This window comes from Labrus bergylta, chromosome 15 (assembly GCF_963930695.1).
Source record: "Labrus bergylta chromosome 15, fLabBer1.1, whole genome shotgun sequence".
Lineage (NCBI taxonomy): Eukaryota > Metazoa > Chordata > Actinopteri > Labriformes > Labridae > Labrus > Labrus bergylta.
In genome coordinates, this window is record NC_089209.1 from 17,989,681 (window position 1) to 18,013,959 (window position 24,279).

The window sequence follows — 24,279 nt, forward strand, 5'->3', positions numbered from 1 at the left end:
CACATGATTTAGTTCTGTGTTTATTTTTACAATATTTATACCATTATCAACAGGTCTCCTCCTCACAAAAACAGATGGAGTAGTGATAAATCCATATAAAATATAAGTTAAAGATCTGCAATGCTTTTCAGCAGGGCGAACTGTGAGCTGAGCTGCCTCTTAGCTCATACTTACTGAATATTTCATCTAGTTGAATTAAGTAGTTAAAAGCAATGTTGGTACATGTGACTTAACTCAGTTAAAAAAAAATCAGTCAGGTTAAAAAAATGTTCATAACTGCCCAACAGCAAGGCCACTGCTAGTCTAAAGGAGAAACATGAGCCTTATGAAGGCTGATATATATACGAGTTTGATGCAGCAAAAGAAGCTTTAAACTAATTCAAAAGAAAACAGCAGTGGATTCGTTAACTGTTATCCTCGATATACTAATGCAACAACACTAGCAAGGAGTTAGTGTCCTCCCTCTAAAATCTTTAAAATGATGTATAGGCCTTTGTCAAATTAGACTTTCTTAGATTGTTATACATTCACACATTGTTAAATCTTCCCAACAAGAAAGTCTGGATATTTTTTCCACCCTGAAAATGAAATTCAAGAGTGGAATATTCAGTTTAACATAGAAAGTGTGTCTTCATTCATTGTCTGAAAATACAAAAGACATGTAAATACTCAAGTAGTGCAGGTACCTCAAAACAGTATTGATTTATTTATTTCTTATTAGTATAAATTCCTACAACCTGCTTGCTGTGTCCATTACTGCCTGTTTACTGTGACTGTAGCTACATAGTAAGATTGAAAACCTCAGATAGCAGCTAATCAAGGAACCTTAATCAGGAGATCATAATACTATTTTGAGTTTACATATAAGACATCTTTTACAACAACAACCTGATCTCTAATGATTGCATGATTACATTGTGCTCGCTAATAGATTAACGTCATACGAGATCATTGTATTAATCACCTGGTTATAAACCACCAAGAACCACCTACAGATCACTCAGAGAGAACAGAAACTACTTATTATAGTCTTGTCTCGATCCACCTCTGAACACTCTCTCAGTCCTCTGACAGTGAATGTGTGTTAAGTGTTCGCCCTCATAGTGTGTGCTCTTCACTTCCCTATTTTCTCACAAAAGTTGAAGTTTTTACATCTGTTAGTAAACAGTAAAACTCCCCTTCACATTGTTGTAAAACGTAAAATTACATTGAAAGAAAATGTTAAATTTTCAGGACAGCTTGCATTCAAACCCGCAGCTGTTGAAGGGAGATGCCACCACAGTAATGGCGGCTTGTCATGTTCCGTTTTTCCCCCAGATCAAACAAGCATGGAGTAAGTAAAGCATTGCCACACAGAAAACATCAGCGGAGTACTTAAAAAAATCTAGTTACACTCTTCCAGTCCACACTGAACATGTAGAGCTGCATTAGAAAGATCACTCAGGATCACTCTAGATTCTGCATAAAGATGTAGACTCTGTACTCAGGGGTCTGGCGTTGCAACATGGGAAGTGTTCTTGTTTCTGTTAGCAGGGTTTTTCCTGAATGGGCCTTTGGGGGGCGACTATACACGCTGTAGTAAACGTTCGACCTGCTTATTACAGTATAGTCTACGAGTCTGTATTACCTTATTTGACCATTTCATGAATAATATTGTCATTATGCTTAAGTTACTGAAACCCCAATTAAATCTGGTGAAGAATTTGTTTTTATTGCAACAGTGAAACATGGGAGGGATTTTGAGGGAGAGGGGTGTAAATGAGATTGGCAGAGGGAAGGTCACATCCTGCCAGTGCATTTCACCCCCTTCCTATGATGGCTGCTCTTTTCCTTTAAATTGTGTTTTCGTTTTACATACACATTTATTTGAGTTAAGGTATTGTGTCAAATAATCACAGATTAAAGTCACAGATAATTTGGATCATTTGATCAGATCAGGAAATTGAGAAATAATAAAAAATATATTTGCTGGCTATAACGTAGCGCTGTTTGACTGTCTGTGTGGAGAAGTTCACAGACTACAGCTGGCTGACGTTACGATCGTTAAGTTATTGATTGTTGATAAAAGCAGACACGGTGGAAGTGAACAGAGAAAAGTTGAATGTGCGTTGAAGACTCGGTCCATATGAATAGTGGATCAACCAGGTTCAGTTGCACTACAAGTAAACAGGTTACGCGCGGTGGTTGGCACTCCGGTGTGTGTGCAGCCATGTATGTATGTTGGTGTGTCTCGTCTCGGCGTGCCCCCCCGATGACCCGTCTGCAGACAGCAGAGGAGCAGGGACAAGTAGCTGCAGCTAGCCTACATCATACGCGGTTTAGTATAGTTTTAACATGACTGTTGGGATAAATATTTACCGCCATTAAGTTGTTTGCTCTGTGAAATGAATTCGCCAAACGGAAAATCAACCACAAAGCGCATTTTGCGCTTTGTGGGTGTCAGCGGAGCGTCCGGAACCAGTCAAAAGAAAAAAACCAGTCAATCAGCTGGCTATGTGCGCGAGCCGCATGCGTAAATGGATGAGAGGGGAGATGACTGCTAGAAGTCAGAGACGTCGTATTTAAGTTTATGTTCTGATTGTTCAACAGTCGTTTGATGTATTGATATTTTTAACATGCATTCAGAGAGGATTTGATTTGCAATTTGAATCGTCTTATAGCGCTGGTGATTTTCCTTTGGCGCTGGGTAAAACCTCTTTGGGGGGCGCCAAAGAATTCTCTATGCAGGAAAAACCCTGGTTAGTAGTACCTTGGTAGTCTGAGCTGTATTGTATATCAGAAGGCTTTGGTTTGTAGATTTGTAGAAGTCCACACCATTCCAAAAACAGGCAGTATACGCTATCCACGATAATGACATACAGCCGGTAATCTGATATTCATCTGTATAAATGTATCTGCATAAAGGGCAGCTCATGATGAAATATAGATCATTAATCAAAATTGAGTGACAAATCTGCTTGATGCTGTCACGAAAGCCACTCAGCGTTTAGACTACATTAAACACATCAGAAATGATCGAATCGATCGACCTCCTAACAAACAAGCATTTTCAACACTGTTTTGGTATCAACTTGAGGACAGACTTGATGAGGTATGATGTTATTTTAACTTATTACCCATTTAATGCAAGCAAATCCCAAGAGAAGCGTTTCTTTTTCGGGTCATACAGCTCAAGTTATCCAGAGGGAAGCCCATGTGTAACTGTCATGTTGAACTGATACTCATGAGAAACAGATGACCACGTGCTACTCCGTGGGATGTAATGGGCCAGGAAATAATGGCGTTTATGTTGCCATGCAGAAAGGGAGGTCTTGGCTAGAAGTCGTTTAACACTACCCGCTGGCCTCACCACAGTTGCTGAGAAGTTGGCATTTTTTTCCCCAGAGGCATTTCAGGTTCATCAGATTATGATAGGCGATGTTTGAGGATGGGTTCCTTTATACATCTCTGTGCATCAGCCACCTTTAAACTCAATCTAAACAGTCTGGACGAGTGAGGCAGGATTTGAAGTGATGAGGTTTTACAGTAGTTAAGCGCTTTTATCAGGGTGCAATAACTGGTTCTGACATTTGGACACAAGGAATGTTTTTATGTGAAGTAAGGAGAGGTAGTGTCAAACTAGACTTTTGAATCATCTGAACCCTGCCGCTAATCGGTGCAGGATGGTGTAGGTGTAGGATGGACAGATTCTGGGTGTGTCTGTCAAAAGGCATGCTTCATGTTGCAACATCACCTTAAGATCTGAATGTAGAACTATGTGCTGCGGACTTCATCCTTACAGCTCCCACCTGTGGACATTTTGTGGCATTGATCTTATACCTGAGTGACTACTGTAATTTAAATCAAATAAATTACTTAATGCTTGTTGTAAATCCCTTGCACACAATCGGCCTCTGTTTGAAAGAGAAACTTGCAAAACACAGATCTTCAATAGATTCTCCATTTCTGTTTGTTACACATGTTTTGATCACAGTCATTCCACAAAATATTAAGTTATCAATTTAATTGCATCTGCCTTGTAGAGGGCACTTACTGTCTTGCATCCAGAAGTGTTTAAAAATCTCTTTTTGTCAGATGTTTTTGTCATCTGAAAGAATCAGAACCTGCAATCAAGGAAAGCAGCCACTTAGACACATTACTTTTTCAACTCAAAGAAAAGCAGACAAGTGCCAGATTATCTGAAAAGGCCAAATTATACACCTGAATACACAGCTATTACATCAATTCAGCTTCTTGAAAAAGGGGCCCGTTATTGGCCGAGCCTTTTTGTGGCGAGGGAAAACAACTCCAGTGATTGTCACACTGTATTGTTTAACAGTCACTACCTCTTTATACGGTTTTATTGAGGAAGTTGATCCAATCACTTCTATTGTTGTCACTTATGTGTCTTTGTGAATAATTTATTTTACTAAGCTCCAGCTGTTAAACCAACTGGTTGGTATTCATGAGTTCACACGAGTGATACAGGCAGGGTTTAAAGATACACAGGCCTAAAATCTTCGATATATAAAAGTCAGTTACTTCTTGACCGTGAGAGAATGGAGAGAATTGCAGAAGAGAGTCTCAAATCCCAAAGAGAGTTTTGGAAAGACAGTTAACCTTCTTCTCATCCTTCTCCTTTGCAGTACATCCTTAGTGTGTCTTAACCATCACACTCCCTGTAATAGAGCTCATATTGAATGATTAAGCACTGCTTGATTAAACATCCAATGTTTATATTCAGCACCAGTGAAGAAGTCGTGTTGTTGAAATATAACGAGGTGAGGTGATGGGATGTGTTCAGCCTGCACGCAAGGCATCAGGGTCCATGCCCCATCTCGCACAACCAACTGATTTTGGCTTTAACCTTCTTTATGTTTATAGATGAACTTGTAAATAGTTCTATACAGGCAAAAATGGCTGTGCCTATAGCCAACACATTCTTATTCCATATTGGGCACAAACCCATTGTATTCTCATGAAGATGTAAAGGACAGCATTTTCCCCTTTTGTCTGACATCAAAGAGTTTTTTTGGTTAGTTTCAGGTTAAAACAACCAGAGTTACAGTTCAGAAAAAAACATTGTGGTTTAGTTTATCGTGACGTTTACTTCAGCATCCACACAGACACCAGTTGTATTGGTAGAGGTTGTGTGTTGTTTAGTCGATTAATCATCCCCACCACCCAAAGCAGATGTAGCTCTTTTTTTTTTACATTGCGAGTCCTAAACAGCTCTTTAAAAAAGCTCTGCCATCATTACCCCTTTGTACTTTTACATTGAATCCACAACAGCATAATATTGGTTTCCCAGAGAGGGATTTTACATTGCTATGGCGTTGTGGACACAAGAAGCACAACGTGTGTACAGACTGTAGGAGCTGTGCAAATACACACGGCGCTCTTTCGTCCTGCTGGCTCTGACTAGGGTTGCAAATTTCAGTCATTTTTCTTAACCGATAGTGGAACACCTTAACGATCAATTATCGATTCATCATTAATAATTAATGTGCCACAAAATGCACGTCTAATTCTCTGTTTATGTTATGTAGAGTTTGAACTAATAAAACAACGAGACTCTTGCTTGAAAACAACGTACGACTGTCCTTATTTAGCCGCGCTGCCAAACGTGGCGCTACTGCCGTTTCTAGACTACCAAGGCTGACTGAATGAAACTCATTTTTAAAATCATCATAAAGTTCTGTATCAAAGTCAAATTAAACCATCTGAGTCTCTTTCACAATGACTTCTGGCTTGTAGGCTTTAGCAGTAATAACAGTAGTTTAAATGAGTTGCAAAGAGGGCGCCCTCTTTTGGTATAAAATGGTATCATACGTGGCCGCGGTAAAATTATAAACAGATTGTCGGTAATTTAATTTTTAATCGGTTTAATTCTTAACGGTGATTAATCGATTAAAGATTCATCATTAACATTCCTAGCGCTGACGTTACACATTGCCAGAATAAATAGCTGTTTGAGGGACAGGAAAAAAAAATCAGTCGTATATCTTAAGACGTTTTCACATATACATATATATATCCTGAAAATATCTAGATAATATCAGGAGCTTTGCTCCAGATTTTCTTGTGACCTGGCTGTCCACAAATGCTCCTCACAGCTGGAGACTATCCCTGTCAGACGGGAGGGGGGGGGGGGGGGTCTACAGAGGTAAGACGTGACGTAAAAACAAGTTGAGAGTAGCAGACGAAGCAAAATATATGCCTTTATATCAATGCTAAGTGTAGTTCAACAGAATCACAATGTCAACAAAAGAGCGGAGAAGAACATACTGATTACTGAAGAACAGAAAACATAAACATATTACGTGCACAGAGATTGTAGCGGTTGCATGTATAAACTTCACTCCCTCTCCCATTGGCTCAAGGTGAATTCTCCTGAGAATATCCTGCTTCGCTCTCACATCAGTCCACTGGGACTTGTTGTGGAAAAAATAATACTAGGGGTGAGGCAGGAGAACCTCCGGGTGAAGTCCGAGCGAGAAATTCAGCTGTGTGTGTTCACACATACAGCCCCTCCTGCAAATATCAGGAGTGTTCTTCAAGTGTGAAAGCCCTAATAAATTAAGTATTCTAAACCAAAAAACAGGCTTCACATTTTGAAACATTGTTTGCTAAAAAAAAAAGGATTACATCTGGAGTTGATGTTGAATAGTATGATGATTTTCTTCCTTGATATGATTGAGTCTGTTAAAATAACCGTGAAAGTTCAGGGGGGTGAATGTGTCACGCTCACAGACTTAGCAAGCAGTATCACTTTAAAGATTTAGTCTGCTCATTCAATGATTCACTTGAACACATTTTCTGACAGTCAGAGACACAAACAGACACAAACCGAGTTCAATTCCTGTAGCTGTCTCTGCTGTACTCAGGAGTTACAGAAGACATGCATATCTGTCAAAAAGCACAAGATTAATTGTTCCTACTTTTAACAAGCAGTGACTTTGAATTTCTGGCAGTCCCTATTAAGTTAAAAACATTATGATTAGATTCCTAACACATTTTTAATTCACATGAAAATAATGAAGGGTCCATTTGACTTTACTAACTTTAGAGTTGTTCAGCTAAAAAATGTGTATTTGTTTTTTTTGGTCATGTCTCACCAGCGTCTCCTCAGCTGTGATGGTATTGATCATGTGTTGCAGCCTGGCAGTAAGAGCAAAGTGAGCGGAAAAAAACCTGTTCTGAAATGTACCTGTAGAAAAGTTGCCATGAAGACATATCAGAAAACATCATATCAAAACTCGATGATATCGGCCAACCCATATATCTGTCAGCCTCTAACCTTTCTGAAATCCTAGAAGGATAATTAGAGACAAGCACAGACATTGGAGGATCATAGAAAGTGACAAATGAGCTGTTTTCAAATATGCTCTCCTGAACAATTCTAGAGAATTTCAGGCAGACTGCCCTTGAAATCCTTCTGATCTCGTCATTTACACATGCCCCTCACATGCAGGAGACTATCCCTGTCAGCCTGCCAACATGACATAAAATGAACAACGCTGAAGTGGCAGACGAAGCAACAGAGTCTACTATACGACTCTGTGATGAGAGTATTTGCCTTTATATCAATGCTATGTGTACTTTGACAGAAACACAATATCAACAAAAGAGCAGAGAAGAACATACCATAATACAGCAGTTTAATTACAGAGATCGTACCGGTCACGTGCACACAGTCTATGGATGAACACCAATTGCAGGGAATAAACAGCAACAGCCTCTCCCAGTTTCAGTGAATTGTGCTGATTATATCCTCATGCATTCTCACATCAGCTCACTCAGACTTCCTGCAGAAAAAATACTATGGGTACTGGCAGAGACCATCAAACCTGTGTGCAAACATTCACACGTGGATCTGAGCGCTGACGACACACGCTGACTCTCAGCTTAACTAGTTCAGTAAGAGCCAGAGGTGTAAAGAGTACTAAAATATTCTACTCAAGTAAAAGTACTGTTACTATAATACAATTTTACTTAAGTACAAGTAAAAGTACCAGTTTTTAAAATGTACTCAAGTAAAAGTAAAAAGTAACTTGTTTTAAATGTACTTTAAGTAAAAGTTACTTAGTTACTTTGTTTTACAACACATCTCTCCTGTGTAGTGCAAAAAGGACGAGAGGATATTGATCTCAAAGTTTTTTTTAATTAAAGGAAAATCTTTACAAAGATTGATCTTTTCAGATAAACATTTTCTTTTCTACCCCATTGACAAAAACAAAATATAAATAATGATGGATAATTTAATATCAAGGCTTATATGTTCAAGTAATCAGCTGTTTTATGAAGGGAAAAGGTTAAACTCTTTAAGAAAATACTAAAAGGGTCTTTGTCTCAATCATAGACAGTGTAAAGAGTATTTTAGTCTTTTTAGTTTTATTATTCTGAGGCTGCTTAGTCTCAAATGCAGCCTCAAAGGCTGATGTAGCTGCAACTAAACCTGAGATGAAAGATAATCCATTTATTGTTTTAAAATGAGCCTTTATGAGCTTAAATATTAGATGTTTTAGTCTATGTTTGTTTACCTATTAGCTACTGAAGCTTCTAACTGAATCTACTTGTGTTGAAGTATTTATTTTCACACATATGACATTTGTTAAGTTGTTGCAACTTATAACACCCAACTTCCTAATACGCCGGCGTCAAAATAAAAGCACATCACAGAGATGGCAATAAGGGACTTTTATTGTGAAAAACTTTCCGGAATTAAATTTGTTTATCGCTCGGAGCTGCAGACTTAAGACAATGAGACATCAGCAGGTAGACCCGCTGTAGTGGAGGTGCTTATCCGTGCTGCACTAGCTGAAGTGGCACGAGCCAAGAAAAGGGTCTCTCTGCCCCTCTCTCTCTCTCTCTCTCTCTCTCTCTGTCTCTGTCTCTCTCTCTGTCTCTCTCTCTCTCTCTGTCTCTGCCCCTCTCTCTCTCTCTGTCTCTCTCTCTCTCTCTCTGTCTCTCTCTCTCTCTGCCCCTCTCTCTCTCTCTCTCTCTCTCTCTCTCTCTGTCTCTCTCTCTCTCTCTGCCCCTCTCTCTCTCTCTGTCTCTCTCTCTCTCTCTCTCTCTCTCTCGTCGCTCCGGTGCGATGAAGGAAAATCATTCATAGCAGGCCTATTTTTTTTACTCAGTAACAGATGTGATTTAAAATGTACTGAATTACAATACTTAACAGAAAACCTACTTAAGTAAAAGTAAAAGTACAGATTTTAAAAACGTAATTCGTTACTTTACACCTCAGCATAGAGCTGACATGAAAGCTTCAGCCCCACTGTGGACAGAGTACGGCAGGGCATTGAAAATGAATTCAATAAAAAGGGCAGAGCGTCTATAGTTGAAGCGCCACCGAGGGTTAATTATGAAATTATATATGACCGTGAAAGGACAGTAGCAGACATAAAGATATCATGTAATTCACAAGGTCAGCTCTGCTAGCTTTTGCCATAGAAATGTTTAGCAGTGAGGCATTACAGGCGTAGAAAAGAGTTTACAGATGTGATTTTACTCTGAGAAGGGAAGTCATGCAGACCTGGCGTGAAGCAGGTACAGAGTTTCTTCAGGACAATGACGGTGAATGAACATAAACAAGGCTCTTCTAATGAAACCAAGCAACCGTGACACTAATCTCTGCTCTCATCACAAGGTGCTCCTGTGTGACACTGCTCAAATGACAACCAGTCATTGAGGTGAGTAAACACACGTTGATGCACAAGAAAGCCCTCTCAGTGTCACAGTCTTTCAAACAGGTCTATTACATTAGAATTTATTCACACTTTTCAGGTATTTATCTTGAGTTCTGCTGTGTTCTTGGTATGAGGTAAGAAAATGCCCAGTCAGATAAATGGTATAAAGTAAGCCTTACACTGTATCATTTCAGAGAAGACTCACTCTGGCATACAGCTGACAGTACCATTATGATGGAGATTTGTCTTGGTCTCAATACCGGCCTTGAGATCACTTTTTGAAGGTCTCATATCGGACGCGCTACATCTTTACTCTTGTCTCGGTCTCAGACTGAGGGGACTCAGGATTTTAAATCAAGAGCAGTCAAGACCACCACTGACAGGCTATTTCTCCATGTCATTACTGTGATTAGAAAGAAACGCCCTTTTCTAAAAGAACAAATGACCTCCCTTCATTCATAATTTGTATTCCACAACCGAGGAACACAAAAGCCGTTACAGGCCTAGTTCCTAGTGATGCGGCTCTTATCACGGACTCTAGGGGACTAACTGTAATCATATCAATCCTTGGAAAGAAGTCTGGTTTATTTGATGTCAGTCAAAAGTGCAGGCTATGACGGAGGAATCTACAACAATGAAAATGACACATGAAGGCAACTCATAATTAAATGTGTATGGGATAAGGTGGTGTTAAAAGACAGGTGACGGAAGAGAATACGTCCAGACTCTGACAATGATGAGTTCACCCCTGTTAACTGTTACTGCAACAGTTGATTCCAACTATTTGTTTAGTGGGAGAAATACATTATTTTCAAATCAATTAAAAAAGATTCCAAATCAATATTGTGTTTGAAATGATCAAATTTCTTATGAAGTACCCATTTAATAAACAAGTTTATGAATAGTGAACCGGTTGTTATCATGGAGATTCCGTTCTTCAACAACAATACAATTATTGGGGCGCTGGTGGCTCAGTGGTTAGTGCGCACGCCCCATGTATGGAGGCTATGGGCCTCCAAGCAGGCAGCCCAGGTTAGAATCCCACCTGTGGCTGTTTTCACGCATGTCATTCCCCACTCTCTCTCTGATTTTCGTCTCTATCTACTGTCCTATCTCTCCATTAAAAGGCACAAAAATCCCATAAATAAATCTTTAAAAAAAAAAGCAAATAACAGTATGATTATTATGTATTAACCCTTATGTAACATTTTACTGTTGGAGCTGCCCATTGTAGTGCTAGTTTAATCCAAGTTATAAACTTTTTTTAAACTCTGAATCCAAAATGAAGAATAAGTTCAGGAGATAATTGTAAGGAATCTCCGTTATATTTCAGGCTTCACATGTGCTTTTCTAAACGTTAATTATTAACAACTAAGAAGAAAAAAATAAAATATTTCCCTCCGTAGTTTGTTCCGTAGCTTGAAAAAAAAAGAAAAGTAAAACACAACTATCTCCTATGATGTTTAATTAAAGTACAGATATTTAATTCCTTTTCCAGAATGTCTAATGGACAGTTTATGAAAAAAAGTAAAAATTATTCTAAACAATTAGCATGAATGAAGGATGATAGTGATGGAATAAATACATGACAATAAGCATAGGAATACATTTAACTTACAATATATAGTACTAATCTGTAAATGATTCTCACAGCCTTCGTTTAATTGATGATTAAAGCTTTAGATTTGTGTGTTGGCAGAGGTCCACAGACAATACTCAGTGGATTGCTCTTACAGTAATGGCTCTGTTATTAGTCCTGCATGGCTATTTAATGACAGAGTCTAGGTGCGAGTCATTAAAACACTTGTGCATTAGGTTTTATGACATTTATGATGCTTTAGTGAGGTGGGGTGCGGTCTGAAGGACCAGAGAGAAAAGAGGTGCTGCACAGTGGAGTATTTGTCTGCTGAAGTAACTCCAAAAGATTAATGTTCAACTACAATAAACCCGTGTGTCAGAGAGAGGCCAGCAGACCAGCCTTTTTCATTTACACTGAAAGAAAGTCTAACAGAGGAGCTGAATAAGAAGATGGCAGACAAAGAAGTGATCATTACTGAGTGTTAACATGAGAGAGAGTAAGGTGTTGAAGGTGATTATAACAGAGAAAACGATGCTTTAATTAGCAAAGTGTTGAGGAACTACTCCTTGAAAAGAGTCACTAAAGTCTTCCTATCTTCCTGTAAATTAGACCACATTTTATTATCCAGCTGTACAGCTGATCAACATGGGGGGAAGAAAATTAATACGACTTCTCAAATCCTGTACACCAGTACAAATTTCCACAATTTCCCAGTTTGGGATCAATAAAGTAATTCTATTCTATTTAGAGGTGCATTGGTGGTAAATGGACTGGGCGTTGTATTTCTAGCCTTGTAACCAATCAAAGCACCTTTACAGTACATGATGTCACATTCACCCATTCACACCGCTACCTAAAGTTAGCAATAACTGCCCAAGCACAGTACTATTCCATTCACATGCCGCTGGCGTAGCAAAGAACACTTCAGCATCGAAACCCCCAGCCTTCAGGTTAAAGAACAACAGACTCTACCACTGAGCCAAAGCTGCCCATTGCTACCTTAACCTTCTACTCTGCTTCATTTGGGATGCAAATTCTATACTTCTTACTACTGCAAAATACATTGACTGCAGGCTGAAGTTAAAGCCGTTTAAAGACATTTTGGGAGGTCAAAATAAAGTAAACAGACGTTTAATGATGCTAGCTGCACAGTTGACAGTGGCCGTTGTCTCACAGCAAAGAGGTGGCTGGTTCCAATCCTTGGTTGTAGGGACTTTAGTGGGTCAGAGTTTGTATGTTCTCACTGTGCATGTGTGGGTTCACTCCAGGTACTCTGGCTTCCTCCCACAATCCTAAAACATGCTTGTTAGGTTGACTGGTGACTCTAAAGTGCCCATAGGTGTGAGTGTGAAGATTTGTGTGACTCTATATGTCAGCCCTATAGTTGACAGGCAACCTGTCTTGGATGTACCCCATCTTTTGCCCAATGAGAGCTGCAGATAGGCAGCAATTCAAATATACCTGTCCAATTTGTCACGTATATTTGATTTAAATAGCTTATCCCACCTACCATGGTTTATAAGCTGTCAGCGGTTGCTAAGGCTGGGTATTTCCCACAACCTCACAATTCGATACATATCACGATACAGAGACCACACTACCACACATATACATATTGTGATATACATTGTTTTTTTTTTTTTAATAATGACCATGTTCTTCATAGAATTCACTACAACAGCTGTTCTTTATGGTTGAGAATAACAGCAGTGGCATATTAAGGATCCTACAACTTAAAACACTTAAATTCAGGTCCTCAGAGATCCTATCCATTCAAATATTTGAAACCCAGAGCTATGGTTATGGTGTTATTGTGAACCGCTTTGTAAGCCATATCGATTCTGTAACATCTGCATCGATACATGTATTTGCTCGGAGCACATGGCGATATATTGCCATATTTTTTTTAGCACAGCCCTAATGAATGCATTAGGAAATGTTTTTTTGTTTTTTTTTCACAGTCCTAACCCTGTAAATAAACAAAACCTTGGTGACTGTGAGCAACCAACAGCAAATTAGCAACAGGTAGTGTTCATTCAGCTCAGACCTTCTCCTCAGTGCCGCTTTGCCCCTCTCCCTCTTCCTCCTCCTCCCTCATTAGGAACAGAGCTACCAGTACAGGGATACAAATGACTGACCCAAAAGAGACCTATAGCCTATATCAGTTGCCTAGTTGCTCATTTTTTATATTAGCTATAATGCAGTCAATGCAGGCATTTTCTGCTTAGGCTATACTTGTGATTCTGTGCATACAATTTGCTGCGTATAAATGTACAGTTTAAATGTGATTTGTTGATGTACTTGTTACCCGTGCTCAATTATTTAAACATTGATTTGCAATTTACAATTCCTATATTAACAGAGCATGAATATTAAGTATTGCTATTGCTGTTGTTTAAAGAACAGGTTGAGTTAAAAAATGACTCAAAGAAAATCTATATGACTGATCATGATATTTTTTCAGATTGCTGTCAGTTTCATAACAAACAGACAGCTTGGCCTGATTTACTGAGGGCTTTGATAGGCCACTTTTCAAAGAGATGAAATATTCACACTCGAGTGATTCCATATAAAAGGTCCCTGTTTCTTTTGAATGTGACCAAGAACTAATGAAAGAAATCCTTTCACATATGTGACTTCAGATCCATATGCTGAAACTTTCACAGACAGCAGAAGCTGTCAAATCTGTCATGTCATAATGGTTTGCTATGAGCCCATTGCAATTATGACATGATCGGTAAAATGTCAATTTGGTTTATTTTCCAAGCGTTTTGATACGTTTGCATTCATTTATACAGCAGCAAATCCCAACAAAAGTTATCTCACGACACATATGGTTGGTCTGCATCGAGATCAATCATTAATACACCGATGAGCAAGCACATGGCGACAGTGGCGAAGCCAAAATGATTGGTGAACAGCCATCTGACTGTTGATGAAACGATGGAACTTATTCACTCTTATCTGAGTATTAAGTAACAAGTTAAAGCCCCAATATAAGTGGCATACAAAGAGACTATTAAAGCACAACCCGAAAACACGCCACTGCAGCCATGAAGTTTGTTACCAGCCTTTCACACAAACACACAGGGGCTGATAACCAGGTGAACACATCTCACATCCAACCAGCCAATCATAACATTAGAGAGCTTACAGGCTAATGTCCCTATCTTTGACCTTGTTCCAGTCCCTTTCGCGGACAACACTGTTATTATCGCAATGTTATGTTAGCCTACTAAAAAATGAGTAGCTGCTGCTGCTGCTGCTGCTGGTTGTGAAGGTGGCGGTGGAGCCGAAGGGGGAAGTTGATGGTGGTTGGGGGTGCGAGGGTATGATAACACACACTGCACGGCCAGTCCGACAGAGTACCACTCCCTGAGAATCTCCTTCATCACCATGGCCATTATCTGCCTGTGCAACGTCCTCGATACACGGCGAAAGAGCGTGCACAAAAGAGGCTCTGCCTGAATGTCAAAAGAAAGAAAGCTCAATGAGGAAAAGATAATGTAGAGCAGCCGCCGCTACTTACCCCACCGAAGCTCCGTGTGACAGCAGGCAAGCACTATCTCGTCTAATTTATAATGGTGAGAGGAGCCAGCCAGGGGCACCTTGTTTTCCAAACGGCGAGGTAAGGCAAGTCCCGTCCGGTAATGAAGGAAATAAACCCAGAATGTCGCCGATGTTTTCGGCACTCCACTCGAGGAAAACCCTTTAAAAAAAAAAAAAAAAAAAAAAAAAAAGCCCGAGCAGAGGAAGAGAAGAGACGGAGCAAACACAACTCTCGTCTCGCAAGAAGAGGCAGCACTCCTTTTCCGAGGAGAGAAGGCTCTTTCAAGATGTTTATTTGCTTCTATCCCATCGCCAAGCAAGGCTGGAGTGTTTTCTGCGGGAGATTCAGTCAGTGTAGCCCGCACACACGTCGCTTAATATCCGCCGCTTGGCATTAACAGCGCACGCAGCTTTCAGTTTGCGCACCAGTCCCTGTGTGTGTGTGTGTGTGTGTGTGTGTGTGTGTGTGTGTGTCTGTCTCTGTCTCTCTCTGTGTCTGTGTCTGTGTGTTTGTGTGTGTGTGTGTGTTGCTACTGAACAACAACTAGCAGCACAACATGACTGACTGACTGACTGCAGCGCTGACAGGAGGGGTGGGTGGACCCCCCCCCCCCTTCCTCTCTATATGCCGTACAAAGTGAAGAAGTCCTCCGCAAAAGTCTGTCCAGTCTTAAGATTGCACACTAGGCTATATAAAAAAAAAAAAGAAGTGTGTTTTACACAACAACCGAAATAACATCCTCACCCGACTTCTGCGATGAAGCATGTGATGGCAGCATGGTGAGGCTTTTAAAGGGGTATCTACGCTAAGCTGCTGAGGAAGGGGGCTTTTTTTTTTTTTTTTTTTTTTTAGGTCTCCGGTAACTTTCCGGAGGGATGCGCGGAAGTATGGAAGCACCTGGCTAAATAGCAGGACTCACAGTCGGATTGAGGCCAGGGAAACATCTCCCATTGTGTTGTCAGGGGCCACATGCCCACAGTTGAGCCCAAATTAGGTTTAAAATTAACTGAACACGAATTTGTAATTTTCCATAGCAAATAGCCTACATGATCCCCAAAGCATGAGCCAGTTATCTATGGAGGATTCAAGTAGTATAGGTTTTACTTCGACAGGAAATGGACAGTTGCTTTCTGGTGGGCTACTGCCTCAGGGGGCCTGGAACTTGTGCTTTGCTTAACATCACATTTTCCGCAATATAGGCCTAAACATTCACAGTGAAATGTAAAGGGGGAAAAAGCCAAAAACTCTGTGTATTGAAGAAACTCATTATTTCATTTTTGACTTGTGATTACAATTTCTGGTGTCGAAACATGAAATCCTACAAACTGCAGTTCGTCAATTGTGGACTTGAGGCTGGCTCCCAAAACCAAATAATCTCCATTTAGAGTCCCATGTTAAATATTTTGAGAACAGAAACAAACATGTCTATAGCCTGGTACAAAAAACAGTTTTGGTCTTTATAGATACATTTTCCTTATTGTTAAAAACTACTGTAGATGGTTGGTGCATGGAGGCTGCAGTCCTCCAGACAGCTTGGGCTCTGATCTGACCTGTGGCTCCTCTCTCTCTCGCTCTCTCTCTCCCCAGTTTCTGGCTCTAAGTCCTGTCTCTAAATAAAGGCATACAAAGTCCAGGGGTTCCTTAACTTTTCAGCTTGTGACCCCCAAGATAAGGTTGCCAGAACCTGCGGGCCCCCACTGTTCCTTGAAGTGGTTAAGGCATAGAATGTAGCGCACCGCCATGCACGCACAACGCAAAAGAATACAACAGCCTAAATTATTTAATATAGTCATTTATTGTAAGAAAGGCCAGGAGCAGGATTTCATTTCCATTTTACAATTCATTTATCAGATGCTTTTATCCAAAGCAACGTACATCAGAGAGTAATACAACACAAGCAAGAATCTAGAAAGGAGGAAATAACATCAGTGAGTGCAATCGAACAGCTTTAAGTCTGATCGGACACAGGACGCTGACAGGCTGTGCACAGAGGCGAAGCCCTCTTTTTAAAATAAAAAGTTATTTATATCACCAACATCAACATCGACTGCTGCTCTTGAGAGTTCTAATCAGCATCAAAGCCATCCTAAATGTCGTCATTATCATTATCAAACAAAGTCATCATCATCAATATCGTTAAGGTCATAGGTGTTCATGAAAGAGCTGTTTCTTGAGCTTTTTCTTAAAGGTACAAATGGAGTTTGGTAGTTCCTTCCACCACCGGGGGGCGACAGAGGTATAGAGTCTAGCTAGAGACCAAGGGCTATGTTGTGAAGGTTGGATGTATTATGTATTAGTATACAGCCTTTGTCACTGAGTGTACATATACAAACTTAAAGAGGTCATATTATGCCCTTTTTGGGGTTCGTATATTTCATCTATGTACCTACTAAAGTATGTTCACAATAGCTAAAGTTTGAAAAAAGTGTCTGTTTTCATGTACTGCCGCTCCATGCACCGGCTCGCTTCTGACGCTCTCTCTAAGGCTCTGAAGTGCCCACGTTCAGAGTCCCCACGTGTGCCAAGTCTGATCTGATTGGTCGGCCTGTTGGCTCTGCCGTAATTGGTCAGTCGCTCAGCACAGTTCTCGGAAATTCACGCCCCTTTTACCATATTGGGAATGCAGCCACTTTGGCTCCGAGGGCCGAGCAAAAAGATTAGCACCTTAGCACTACTGTGCAATCGCAGGCTACAGCATATCGTGGGCGTGCTACAGAAGTTAATGGGCGTGCAACATGAGCTGCTGGGCTTGCCACAACGAGCCAATGGGCCAAGATGTCACACTGGCAAAAGTTTTTCGAGGGGGGCTAGAACCGAGCGTTACATGCAGCTAATGCTGCAGCTAACAGGAGGACATAGGAGAAGCCGCGTTTCTGCGGACTTTGAATTTTTGCACATAGATGTGCCTAAACATGCACAGGACACTTGGAAAACACACTAAAGAGCATATAAAACCAGAAAAAGCATAATATGACCCCTTTAAGACTCACAGGTGTGTGCATCTTTGTGTAAAGAGCAGAGGAACCCTACAATGTTGCTGTCATGTGCAAACTTATATTTGAAGTATTTTTACACATTCATTTAATTTTCATTTCACTTAATGATATGGTTTTATGTCAAATTAAACTATGTTTGTACATCATTACAATAATGGGTAAAATGTAGATTTTTAATTATTCTACAGTTTGATGAACTTTTACTTAATTAAGCGTTTTAACTGATCCCACCTCAATTACCTTGAACCGCTGTCTTTGTTTGTGTATCTTTTATAGTTTAGTGTGTGTGTGTGTGTGTGTGTGTGTGTGTGTGTGTGTGTGTGTGTGTGTGTGTGTGTGTGTGTGTGTGTGTGTGTGTGTGTGTGTATATATATATATATATAGCGTGATGACGAGCGAAACATACCAGGTGTTTCAGCAACCATGAAATTTATTCAGCACACATTTCCAATATGATGAGTGTCAGCGGGTTACGTCACTGAGACTTGTAATAACCTAGAAATGTCTTTGTGTTAATAACTCTAGTTCAGTGAGATTCATGGAGCATATCCCTACTGAGGTTGTTTTTAAACCAAATTTACCAAACTATTTGGCACATACATAACCAGGGACCAGAAATGTAATTATTCCATCAAGCAATATAACTACTGGCTTGACAGATTGATGGGCAAGAGATATGTGTGTCTGATTGCTGCTTACTGTTATTTAAATGACATGGAGCATCGTACCCAAGGTGCCAACGCATAAGTTGGACTTTTTTCAAGTTTAAATTGTAAAGAGCACGTTTAAGTTATGACTTCAAGCTTATTTAAGTCAAGTCCAAGTCTTTAACTGAATAATACATACAAGAGCTTCAAGAGCTCCCCCTCATGGAAGAGATTTTGATTTATCATAATAGGAAAAGCGTATACGTTTTATTATGCTTATTGACATGTTTCAGTGTTCAGAGTTTTTCAAATACTTGTCAGTACAATCTCCAGTATACAGATTAGATTGTAACTGGGACAAAAGCCTGGACTTGGTTTAATAGACATATGGTCTGGTCTTACTTGCTATAGGTGTATTCTGTTCTATTGAAAAAGCCCTATGATGTATCAGCATGCCTTGTGTATGCAGCTATTTATGTCCACATACTAGAGAGAAAAGCTGGCGGAATCCAAACAATGACATCCTTGCTCCTAAGGGTGGTAATCTGACGGTGATTTCTTTATCTCTATAAATAGATATCTGCATGCAGGTGCAGCTAACAATCTCCACCAGATTAAAAAAATCATAGCTAACTAATTTATTTTCTTTTTTTATCATCAGAAAACATAAAATAGTCAATTCAGATGAGTGATTAGAACTCTTTTATTGTGCATGTAAATAATTTTTACTCACTAACAGATGTGATTTAAAATGTACTGAATTACAATACTTAACAGAAAACCTACTTAAGTAAAAGTAAAAGTACAGCTCTTTTATTGTGCATGTAAATAATTTCACTACTCTTGACCCGGTATAACACTCTTTGTTTCTCTCTCTCTCTTTCTCTCTCTCTCTCTCTCTCTCTCTCTCTCTCTCTCTCTCTGTTTTAGCTTACCAAAAAATAATAAGTGTTGAGTCCCACATTGAATGTGTAGGGCCTTTGAGGAGCTGTTTGGCTCAAAGCACCGCCTTTAGAGCCTCACAAAGTCATTATTGTGACTGTGAACATGCTAATGCCTACAGTAGTTTATTTATCTCTACTAAAAACCTTCAGTAGGCCTAGATAGTTTCAGACAATGAGTGTAGGATATAGTTGGGGTTTTCCATGAAGCTCAGTCCATTTAATTTGTATACAAAATAAGGAAGACAACTGACTGTGGCTGGTGGAAATCCCCAACTGTCTTTGTATAAGACAGAAAAACATTTCTACTGAGCTGGAGTTGCAGTAAAAAAATGGGCATAAGAAAGTGTATTGGACCTTACTTCAATGAAACAATGAAGAAACTGAGAAAAGTAATTGATTCTGCCCTTTGATTGGATTGGACAGTGAAAAAGGACTACAACTTCCTAAGCTGTCCAGGCATAGGCTTATCTTTAATTACACACACGCACGCACACACACACACACACACACACACACACACACACGAGCACACACACACACACACACACACACACACACACACACACACACACACACACACACACACACACACACGAGCACACAGTGGGATTCACAATTAAGCTGAATCAGGATGCAGGGCTCCATTGAAGAGAACTCTTGTTAACTAGACGGTGCAGTAAAATTGGAAAAGAGACAAGCTGGGACATGAACTGGTCCTCTTTGAATAACACAGTCCAGAATCCCCTGTCCCATTATGTATTCCTCTGTTTGTCCACCACAGACACACCCACACACACACGCATGCACACACGCACGCACGCAAACACACACACACACACAAACAAACACAAACACACACAGAGGCAGCAACTCAAACATATATTCCTTATGATATTTCAGTAATTAACGATTGGTTTTTCAGTTTATCCTAAACATTTACAAAGAAAACCTTAAGAAACCACATGCATTGATGTAATTTTTAAAACTCCTCTCTCATATTACTTTGTGTACTCATCCGCTTTCCCTGAAAACAGGAAGTTTTCTGCGGGTAATGCTATGTTTAGATACATGGCTGACTTTGTGAACTCTATAGAAGTCTGAGCCTCAGAAGCAGAATATTTCCTCTTTGAAAGGTGAAGATTATGAAATTGAAGACTTTAAAATGGCCCATTATTTGTTTCTATCTTGTAGTATATATTGTGGTTAATATCAGTAAGGAAACCACTACTGAGTCTTCTCAAGGTCAACGATCTGGAAAGAAAAGAGCAATGGTTTGCTTTCTCTATGGGTAGACAGACCAACGGTTTGGACAGTGAGCCTCAAAATGTGTTACATCCCTCATTGATAGGAGGAGAAATATGACTTTACTTGAAAGTAAAAATACAGCTTGCCAAAAGTCTTGTGGTGATCCTGAATGAAGGATTTGCATTTGATGATGTCATCTAGTGGAAAAACCTGTCAGTGCTTTCAATCAGTCACATGTTGGTCTCAAGATGAATCTATGTAAAGCTCAAAGGTAACACTTTAATGATTCCCAGCATCCTCTTGTTTTTCCTTTCTCTGTAATGAGTACAGCCAATCAGCAACCATGATTCCTGCCACCTTTGAGGACTTGATAACACACAGATTCCGGTCAGTGATGCGACATGAAATGACTTGGCTCCATGTCGGACTGTCATATCTTTGCCTGCTTGTCAGAAATTTTGTTTGATCTCACTTTAAATAATGGTCAGTTTCTCTGCCATCCTGGAAATCACAATGTTCGTATCCTGCCTTGGATTTCTGGGTAATGTGTTTCTCATTGTCTCCATCCTTCAGAACCAGCTCTCTCGAGTGAAATCCTTCGACTTGTTTCTTTTGGGACTTGCTGTTGCCAACTTGGAGGAAATTATCATTGTGAACATCTATGATATAATAATCCACTGGACTTCCACCACCGCAACAGCCACTGGTACGTTAGCGTGTCATTTGCTAAAGTTCCTGACTGTGTTTGGGGAAATTTCCAGCATCCTCTTCACAGTCCTCATCAGCATCTTCCGCTACCAGAAGTTAAGAGATGCAAGCAAACGAGGCAATCTTTCAATTTTCCTGGACAGCATCAGGTTAGCCTGGATGGTCAGCGGGGTTTGTGTGGCGCTCTCCTTCTTACTGAGTGTTCCCATTTTTGTCATCAGCCCTCATGGTCATACAGCAAACATCACAAGAAACAGCAGCGTCTGCCCTCCAGACTTCTTTCAATGCAGTCAAAATGATTGTCCCACTCTCAACCAATTTTTCAAATATCTGTTCCTCCTTGTGTGCAACCTGCTGCCTCTCATCATTGTGACAGTAACAGGCATCCTGATCATTAGGGTGCTGATGAAACAGAGGAGGAAGGTGCAGCCGGTGGGGAGTGTGAGCGGGTCGAGTCATTTCAGCAGGAAGAGTACACATATGAAGCTCCAGAGAAGCACCATCGCCGTGCTGGCAGCTATGGGACTCTTTCAGGTAAACTGGACTCTCTATCTGATCTTCCATCTGACTTTGAGCACAATTGAGTTTCCTTTTTGGGCTGAAATAGAGTTACTCATCTCCACTTCCTATGCATCCATCAGTCCATATGTGTACGGGATAGGGACTAACCTGTTCACTCTCAAGAACTTAACAAAGAAGTAGTCTACATTTTTCTTTAACGCAGGCTTGTTAATGAAATGTCTGGATTTGGGCGATAAAAAGTGGTAAGCAAAAAACACGAGATTTAGTTTGCCAATAAAACAGCTCCTTAATGTTAGAAACTGTCAGTGATATTGTGTTTCTGAACTCAGAGATAACATAGGTAAACAAGAGGTTTTGATATCTTTTGAACAGTAGTCATATAAGAAATGACAGCATTTTGTCTTTATCATTTTAGACCCTCAGATAAATCAAATGTGAAATTGTTTAAGTTTGCACACATTTTGACTTAGTAAAGCACTGGCAAGTGTTATTTTTTTAGACCCAAGAAGAATTTTATTTTTCTCCTGGAGATTCTTCTCACTTACAGTCTGGCAGTTAGGGCAGGAAAATCTTACGCAGAGCATTCTGACCCCAAATAAACACCGAAGACGTAACATGTCTCTGTTTTTCTCTGATAACAGTAAACTCACACATTGCCTTATTTTTCCAATGCAATCCCACACTTAACAGCTGTACAACCATAAGGACAAGAATATGAAGACTTTTTTTCATTAGGCACTTCGATGTAAGTCGAAATGTTGAGAAAGAAGTTTAAATGTCGAGAATAAAATTGAATTACAATTTTTAGAATAAGTTCAAAATTTCACAAAATTAAATTTCTACTGAATTCTCGATATTTTGACTTTTCTCTCAACATTTCAAATCTATTCTCAAAAATGTTACTTTATTCTGAAAATGTTCACTTCTTTACATCAACATTTCGACCTTCTTCTTAGTAATTTGACTTCATTACAAACCCACTTGTGACAGTTTATAAAATAACTTCTGTTCTTTGTGTCATTTCACATTACAATGAGTAAGGTCTTTTGCCTGATCTTTTGTAAAGCGTCTCGAGATAACATTTGTTGTAAATTAGCGCTCTACAAATAATGTTTGATTGTTTGATTGACATAAAAAACTAAATGAAAACTTGACACTTCTGTGTTGGTTTATTGTCTATATACTGTATATAATAATAATATTAAATCTGTTGGTGTGTTGTACTGACTTCATTAAGCACTGAAGTGATCATTAATTACTTTTTTTTTTTAATTTGGATTTTTTTGATATCCTTTATTAATCCCTGAGGGAAATTCGGGTTTACACTCTGGTTATTTATAGACACATGCTTCTCACACACATAGGCCCGAATCACACGCATGCACAAACAGGACCTATGGACATGCAATGGTGGAGAGATGTCAGAGTGGGGCTGCTACAAGCTGCTAAGCAGAGAGCGCACCAGAGCAGTTGGGGATTCGGTGCCTTGCTCGGGAAGTGCCCTGGCACTTCTCCAGCTACCAGACCAACTTCCAGTCCTGCACCGAAACGTGCAATTTGGATCTCAGACGTTACAAAACATATAACAGAACAAAGAAACAGAAAGTATGTTTAAAAATTGCTTTAAAAACGTTTTGATCTGATTTTTTTTTGAAAATGGCTCATGTGACCCACTTTTGGGTCCTGACCCAGCAATTAAGAACCAATGCTATAAAGGCCCCTCTTGCTCGTCTTGACTCCTCCTGAGTCTGACCAATTTGCTCAGATGTATTAAGATAGGTTGGTTGAAAGGAAATCTCACTAATATGGGTTAAATGTGCTTTATACATTTCAAATCACTAGACGTAAAATAACCTGGTGTATGTGCAAAATGTTTCAGTGTCGTTCACAGCAAAACATTATTTATAAAGCGCAATTTTATTCACTGTAAATAATAAAATAAGCTAAGAGTGTCTCTGATATACTGTGCATTGCCTGGCAGAATTTTGAAGACCTGGTTTTGAAGTTGTGACATCTTAATTTGCACCCTGATTTGTACCTGGAAAAATGTAAATGACTTTCAAATTACATATCATGTCCATGATCTTAATTGTCAAAAAACAGTCCCTGATAATTTTTTAAAATTGTGATGATAGACTAAATATTATGCCTGCACGTGGTAATTTTAAACTTGGTTTGACAGCTGTGACATGCACGACTTGAAACAGCAGTTCAAAGCCCGAGCACTATTCATTATTCGCTGCCACTGGTGATTTGACAAAGGTGACGTCACAATTTGATAACATTTTACATCGTTTGTTTTAAAATGGCTCATAGAGTTGCGTAATCCTTTGCAGGTTTTCAAAGCAGTTTGCAAATATCTTAATGAGAAAAAACAGTGTTTATGCACTGTCACATAGCATATGGAAAACAACAGC

General features: G+C 39.6%; 2 protein-coding genes across 2 annotated transcripts in view; one reads left to right on the forward strand and one right to left on the reverse strand.

The window, feature by feature from the left end:
• The window catches only part of LOC109982934 (bromo adjacent homology domain-containing 1 protein), a 37,883-nt gene extending 22,410 nt beyond the window's left edge, over nucleotides 1-15,473 (reverse strand). The window contains exon 1 of the mRNA XM_020632412.3: nucleotides 14,780-15,473. The gene's annotated coding sequence lies outside the window, so the exon portion shown is untranslated. The remainder of the gene's footprint in view (nucleotides 1-14,779) is intronic.
• A 5,367-nt stretch (nucleotides 15,474-20,840) lies between these two features.
• ora6 (olfactory receptor class A related 6) lies at nucleotides 20,841-23,009 on the forward strand. Its single transcript, XM_020632383.2, has one exon. It carries the CDS (start codon nucleotides 21,113-21,115, stop codon nucleotides 22,040-22,042), a length of 930 nt encoding a protein of 309 aa, XP_020488039.2. The 5' UTR covers nucleotides 20,841-21,112; the 3' UTR covers nucleotides 22,043-23,009.
• The last annotated feature ends 1,270 nt before the right edge of the window (nucleotides 23,010-24,279 follow it).